Genomic DNA, 6998 nt, shown 5'->3' on the forward strand with positions numbered 1-6998 from the left:
CGTTATTATACCTCAGTGTTTGAGACAGCAGCTGGCTGAACTAGTGTCTGTCTGTCTGTCTGTCTGTCTACCTCGGGGGGGTTTCCACTAAGGCCTGGCCACTACAGAAATCTTGTCAATTTTTTTGTCAAATTAAACCGTTTCTGTCTCTAAAGTTATGATTTTATACCGTCTGTGACTGACACATGATAACGTATTGAATATAAAAAGGCATTTGTTTGAATCAAAGTAATATCCATAAATAGGATAGGCCCAATAACACCATGACCTATCCACTTTCAGTCGGACATTTGATATACATACTGATGGTATGACTGGGAAATGCTTATTGCGTTTTGGCTGGTCTATTTGAATGAAATCTGACAAATGAAAGTCTGCTATAAGAAAAAAATCTTATTTCCTAAGATTTTTATGCCTTCTCCAATGATGGCATATGATGTGTGCGCAACAGGTGACATGGATTTCAATGTCAGTAGATTAAAATAGAATAAGGTTTCTGAACCCAGTTCTAAGACTTCTGTTCAAATGTTTAATGACAAAATACAATTATTATAGATCACAGATAAAAATAGGACATTACACATAATCCCTAAGTGTGTCATTCCTTACAAATTCAATAATTATACAAAAATATAATTTTAATCAAACAAGCTTATCCCAGTTGGTTCAGTGACCCAAAATGCTCAACCTAGGAGCAACACACATTGTGCTGCCTATGACATGACATGCATTCAGAGTAGGAAAAAAGGGAGAGAATATTGCTTGTTTGTTGATCCTCGAGTAGGAACTAAAGAGGCACACACTTACAAAAGTAAACAAGGTCCAGACAAACTGATAAGGAACTGGAACTTTCTTAGAGAGTGCCATTATGTTATGATCAATCAGGGCTGCCCCTGCTGTAGATGTCGTACTCTCTGTATCGGAGGTAGTCCTTAAGCCTGGTGGGGAGAGGCATGAAGCTGATGAAGGCTGGGGATCGCAGATGCAGACGGCTCAGGCAGTCCCGGATACGCAGCCGACACAGGTGCTTCAGGCTGCGCACATTCTCTGAGGGGGCATTAGGGTCATGCTTTATTTACCTGAAATTTACTTTAAAATTTGGTCAAATGGTAATTACATAATAATTATTGTGAAAAGGCATCTGTGCAGTTCCGTTATAGTACCTTGGATATAGCATATCTCAGGCCACTGTTTCTGTGTCTTCAGGCATTCCTTGAGTTTGACACAGAGGGTGACGTGGTCTGTGTAGTCTAGCATGATGCGCACTACCTGTGCCGAGATGTGTTTCAGCCACTTGACTGTTATCACCTCACAGAACTACAGATAGACAGACAGAAAAAAAAGAGACAAGAGATAGAGTTTGTAATAACCACATTTACAATGACCACATAATGTTTGTTTTCCTCCTTAGCACTAGTTGTCTAACCACCATGTCTTTGGTGAACGAGGTCGTCCAGGGTGCGTAGTCATGGGAACTGTCTCCATAGGGACAGTCAAAGCAGCGCTGTACATCGTATCCATGGTTGAGAAGCATCCTCAGCATGACCTCATCTTTCAGCGCATACTGCAGTGCTGATGGGAAGTGTGTTGTGTTGACACGAGAATAGTAGCTGGCGTTAGCACCGTACCTGATTGATAAGAACAACAAAATTAATTAGGCCTACATTAACAGTACACACTAATCAAAAATACATACTACAGGCTAATTCCTCTCACTCACATAACATATTTTACTGTAAAGTATATTGAGATTTTGAAATGCACTTTATTTAATCAAGTTTGATTCGACTTGAGTTTGATTCCTACCTCAGCAGAGTGTTTATAAGCTCATAGTTGCCCAGCCGCAGAGCCACCTGTAGACAGTTGACAGGGTCCTGGTTGACCATGGCCTCAGCCTCCAGCAGCAGACGGGTGGACTGGACATCGTTGTTCGATACAGCAAAGTAGAGAGCCGACCTGCGTTCGTCATCGTATTTATTGCGCACGCGTGGGTGCAGCATGAAGTTGGGGTCGTAGCCTGCATTGAGAAGGACCTCCAGGCACTGGGTGTGTCCCCCAGCAGCAGCAGAGTGGAGGGGACTCATACCACTCTTCTTCACTGCCTCCATCTTTGTTGCTGAGATCAACCGTTCCAACACCCTGAGGAGAGAGAGGAGAAGACCTTTCAATATCTGTACCTCCTAACAGCAGAAAAATAAATAAATATAAAAGGGGTATATAAAGTAAAGATCTTTCTCCACTCACAACAGATGCCCATGGTATGCAGCACGGTGGATGGGTAGGTGCCCACTGTGGTTGGGCATGTCGGGCTCTGCCCCATAGTCCAGCAGCAGAGAGACGATGTCAGGATTACCTGATGCAACCGCCTCAAACAGTACAGAGCCCTCTGTCTGAGACTGCACGCTGGCTCCTGACAGAGTGACAGAGAGAGCGAGAGAAAAGGATAGAGAGAGGAGAGACAGAAAGTGAATCAATCCATATGGTCCAGACACACACACACACACACACCTTTCTGTAGCAGGACGTCCACTACGTTAAGGTGCCCTGTCTCTGCAGCCAATGCCAGTGGGGTCAGCTTGTCAACATCCCTTGCGTTTGGGTCGGCTCCGGAATGCAGTAGCAGGTTAACAAAATTGTCCAGACCCAGGAGGGATGCCTCATGGAGAGCAGTCCGCTCCAGATCTCCTGTTTGGTCCACCTTGGCATTGCAGCGAAGCAGGAGCGAGGCACAATCATATTGGTCATTTACTATAGCTGTAGGAAATAGGTGACAGAGCAGGAAGAATGGCAGAAGGTTAAAGTTGTGCTCCATAAACAAAAATCGAAATCTACGAACATCTAAGATATATTTTGAATACCTGCCACAAGTGGAGATTCCTCGTCATCGTTCTGGAGGTCTGGACAGCATCCGTTCTGAAGCAGGAACGTAGCATTTTCCCTCAGGCCGCACACTACAGCCAGGAAGAGAGGTGTCTCTCCTTTCAGAGTCCGGCACTGCTCTGCGCCCTGGGGGGAAGCTGGACACATGGACCTGTATATTACTACCTAGATTTGACCAGGAAAGTCCCTTGAGATATGTCTCAAAACCAGTACCTGAGAAGACGATCTCCAGTATACTTTTCTTCTCCTGCACTGCGGCCTCATGTAACGGGATCCATCCTCTGTCATCTACTCTGGACATGGCTCCTGGTTGCTCAGCTAGCCTTATTAGGGCCTCCTCATTACCTAACAGAACAGGAAGACAGGTACGGGGTAAATCTCAATAGTCTGACATGGCTACCTCTCATGTCCTTTTCATTCGTTTGAACTGATGTGTGAGAACTGGACAGGTGAAAGACATTTTCACTTTCTGAAATGAGATGAGGCAAGTAAAGGAATTATATTTATTGAGATGCATCCGAAGACCAGAACTGCTATTCATCGCTGGGCCCTCTAGTATCCTGCACTAGAACAGCGCCAAAGTTAATAGACCGGCTGTAACCTCTATGGCAGTGCTGTCATATCCCTCCATCTTATTCCACCTCTGACTCAACTCCACACACACCATATAGAGCCAAACAATCTATGAGACCGGAAAAGAGATGATCGCACATAGCAGAAGTCATTAAGGAGTTAAGATAAGGAAAAAGCCATGCTCACCTTCCTTTATCACTGTAAAGACCTCATCAGGATCACCTTCAGGGCCTGCAGAATCACTGGGTGAAATATATGTATAAACACGGAATCACTTGGATATTCCACAGCTAACCCATGTGGTATACACAGAATAAAGCAGCAGGTATTTTGCCATTTGAGAGGTCTTACTTAGGGAGTGAGCCTTTGTGCTTGTTGTATTTCAGAAGGCTCTGTTCAATCATATACTGTGTGACCACGTCCTCTTCTGGTTGGTCAAAAACATATCCTGCCTCTGTCTCGGAGTTCATCTGTCACTCCAGGAAGGGTCAACTCACCAGGAAACTACTAACTTGAGCTGGGGAGACATTATGTTAAGAACCTTCATTCTCTGTTCAACTACTGGTATTTTAAAGGGGCAACATGTTACCTACCAGGGCAGGGACCATACACATGACCAGCCAGCAACCTCAAATACCAACAGGACCTCGGCAGACATTTCATAGACAACAGTAAAACTGGAGAGCATTGCAGCCATGTTGCACACTGTCATTTTTGTGAGTTTGTGCTGACTATCATTTCACATACATAGAAAACAAGAGAATACATTGATACATTACAGTATATTTACATGCTTAATGGTTGTGTTCTGCTTGAAATAGCTGCCCCAGTTCTCTGCAGTGGGGTGACTTTGATGATGACAGTATAGTACAATAAAGGCTAAACAGGCATGGGTTGGTGCATTATATGTGTGGCTGTAGTGTTGGGTATTGCACATTCAAAACTACATCAGCCTTTATAGGGAACTGTGGATAAAACATTCAGGATTAAAAAAGCTATTATTCAACAGTTATCAAGCCACTTACTGTAAATTGAGCATGCAATGGCCACTCCAAGTTCAACAATTACATGGCACCATATCACACCATTTCAGATGAACAATGGCATTCAGGCACCACACCATTCCATCCTTAAACCTCCCAGAGGATTATGTCTTTTGTTTTCTGTTTACCTTCAGTCAATAGGCTGTTTCTCCGATGGCCCTACAATCTTCAGTGGGTCAATCACACTAAGCTTCCAAAGCATGTCTATGTATATCTCCCCAGCTATTTATATCTGATCACGGGACCTTCCCACCCTGCACCTGGCTCTGACCCACTGAGCACACTGCAACTCTACCCACAGCTCAACTGATTGACACAAACACACGCAGGCACGCACGCACGCACGCCCACATACACGCACCTCCCAGTGGCCATAGGCAGGTATCACATACTGTAGGTCTGCTATGGTCCTAATCAGGTGTTGTATGTATGTATTCCCACTCAAAAGACCCAAACAAAACCAACAGCCACACAAGTTACATCAAAGTATTTTTTATATGATTAAAGTGAATAGAGAATCCACCAGGGAGCGAAGTCAAGGTGTAATGACAAAGTTAAATAGCGTGTCCTTCCCTACGCCTCAGTGTCCTCAGTCATCCAACTGGCAGAGCATGGCCACGCCTCTCTTGATCCAGTGCTGGGGGCGCTTGCTGGTGGGCAGCATCATGGTGATGACAAAGTTGGTTGAGTGGCCTGTGGTGGACAGGGTGCCCTTCCTCTCGCTGGTCTTATACAGCGGACACACATACAGGGTCTGGGGAAGGTCACTGCCTTTCTTCTCCGCTGGAGAGAGAGAATAACAGAGGGAAGTCAGAGAGAGAGAGAGAGAGAGAATAACAGAGGGATGAGAGCGAGAGAGAGAGAGAGAGGGAGAGAGAGAGAATAACAGAGGGATGTCAGAGAGAGAAAGAGAGAGAATAACAGAGGGAAGTCAGAGAGAATAACAGAGGGAAGTCAGAGAGAGAGAGAGAGAGAGAGAGGGGGGAGAGAGAGAATAACAGAGGGATGTCAGAGAGAGAGAGAGAGAGAGAGAATAACAGAGGGAAGTCAGAGAGAGAGAGAGAATAACAGAGGGATGTCAGAGAGAGAGAAAGAGAGAGAATAACAGAGGGAAGTCAGAGAGAATAACAGAGGGAAGTCAGGAGAGAGAGAATAACAGAGGGATGTCAGAGAGAGAGAAAGAGAAATAACAGAGGGATGTCAGAGAGAGAGAGAGAGAATAACAGAGGGAAGTCAGAGAGAATAACAGAAGGAAGTCAGAGAGAGAGAGAGAAAGAAAGAGAGAAAAGAGAGAGAGAGAATAATAGAGGGATGTCAGAGAGAGAAAGAGAGAGAATAACAGAGGGAAGTCAGAGAGAGAGAGAGAATAACAGAGGGAAGACAGAGAAAGAGAGAGAGAGAGAGAGAGAGAATAACAGAGGGATGAGAGCAAGAGAGAGAGAGAGAGAGAGAGAGAGAGTGAGGGAAGTCAGAGAGAGAGAGAGAGAGAGAGAGAATGACAGAGGGATGTCAGAGAGAGAGAGAGAATAACAGGGGAAGTCAGAGAGAATAACAGAGGGAAGTCAGAGAGAGAGAGAGAGAGAGAGAGGGAGGGGAGAGAGAGAGAATAACAGAGGGATGTCAGAGAGAGAGAGAGAGAGAGGAGGGGGAGAGAGAGAGAATAACAGAGGGATGTCAGAGAGAGAGAGAGAGAGAAAATAACAGAGGGATGTCAGAGAGAGAGGAGAGAGAATAACAGAGGGAAGTCAGAGAGAGAGAGAGAGAGAGAGAGAATAACAGAGGGATGTCAGAGAGAGAAAGAGAGAGAATAACAGAGGGAAGTCAGAGAAAGAGAGAGAGAGAGAGAGAGAGAGAGAGAGAATAACAGAGGGAAGTCAGAGAGAATAACAGAGGGAAGTCAGAGAGAGAGAGAATAACAGAGGGAAGTCAGAGAAAGAGAGAGAGAGAGAGAGAGAGAGAGAGAATAACAGAGGGAAGTCAGAGAGAATAACAGAGGGAAGTCAGAGAGAGAGAGAGAATAACAGAGGGATGTCAGAGAGAGAGAAAGAGAGAGAGAGAATAACAGAGGGATGTCAGAGAGAGAGAAAGAGAGAGAGAGAATAACAGAGGGAAGTCAGAGAGAATAACAGAAGGAAGTCAGAGAGAGAGAGAGAAAGAGAGAGAGAGAAAGAGAAAGAGAGAGAGAATAACAGAGGGAAGTCAGAGAGAGAGAGAGAGAGAGAGAATAACAGAGGGATGAGAGCGAGAGAGAGAGAGAGAGAGAGAGTGAGGGAGAGAGAGAGAATGACAGAGGGATGTCAGAGAGAGAGAGAATAACAGGGGAAGTCAGAGAGAATAACAGAGGGAAGTCAGAGAGAGAGAGAGAGGGGAGGGGGAGAGAGAGAGAATAACAGAGGGATGTCAGAGAGAGAGAGAGAGAGAGAGAGAGAGAGAATAACAGAGGGATGTCAGAGAGAGAGGAGAGAGAATAACAGAGGGAAGTCAGAGAGAGAGAGAGAGAGA

General features: G+C 45.1%; 2 protein-coding genes across 5 annotated transcripts in view; both read right to left on the reverse strand.

Annotated features, from left to right (window-relative positions):
• Positions 1-512: 512 nt before the first annotated feature.
• asb14b (ankyrin repeat and SOCS box containing 14b) lies at positions 513-4829 on the reverse strand. Of its 4 annotated transcripts, none has more exons than XM_024385068.2 (11): positions 4625-4829; positions 3805-3970; positions 3640-3695; positions 3094-3225; positions 2859-3017; positions 2509-2754; positions 2245-2410; positions 1807-2139; positions 1430-1628; positions 1164-1317; positions 513-1047 (listed from the first exon to the last, which is right to left on the reverse strand). In XM_024385068.2, exons 2-11 carry the CDS (start codon positions 3921-3923, stop codon positions 878-880), a joined length of 1734 nt encoding a protein of 577 aa, XP_024240836.1. In that variant the 5' UTR covers positions 3924-3970; positions 4625-4829; the 3' UTR covers positions 513-877. The 4 variants fall into 4 exon arrangements, with proteins under 4 accessions (XP_024240836.1, XP_024240834.1, XP_024240835.1 ...); XM_024385066.2 differs by having other exon boundaries at positions 1427-1628; XM_024385067.1 differs by lacking the exon at positions 4625-4829 and adding an exon at positions 4479-4618 and having other exon boundaries at positions 1427-1628.
• Positions 4830-4972: 143 nt separating this feature from the next.
• Positions 4973-6998, reverse strand: part of dnah12 (dynein, axonemal, heavy chain 12) — a 39124-nt gene continuing 37098 nt past the window's right edge. Inside the window, exon 72 of the mRNA XM_024383484.2 lies at positions 4973-5279. Within this exon, the coding sequence (XP_024239252.1) occupies positions 5086-5279 (194 nt within the window). The 3' untranslated portion in view covers positions 4973-5085. The remainder of the gene's footprint in view (positions 5280-6998) is intronic.

This window comes from Oncorhynchus tshawytscha, linkage group LG22 (genome assembly GCF_018296145.1).
Source record: "Oncorhynchus tshawytscha isolate Ot180627B linkage group LG22, Otsh_v2.0, whole genome shotgun sequence".
Classification (NCBI taxonomy): Eukaryota; Metazoa; Chordata; class Actinopteri; order Salmoniformes; family Salmonidae; genus Oncorhynchus; species Oncorhynchus tshawytscha.

Coding starts and splice junctions, on each gene's coding strand:
- asb14b (XM_024385066.2), bottom strand. CDS start 3,923: ATGAACTCCGAGACAGAGGCAGGATATGTTTTTGACCAACCAGAAGAG. Junction 3,696..3,804: donor CACAAAGGCTCACTCCCTAA/GTAAGACCTCTC, acceptor TATTTCACCCAG/TGATTCTGCAGGCCCTGAAG. Junction 1,629..1,806: donor CTTATAAACACTCTGCTGAG/GTAGGAATCAAA, acceptor CTTATCAATCAG/GTACGGTGCTAACGCCAGCT.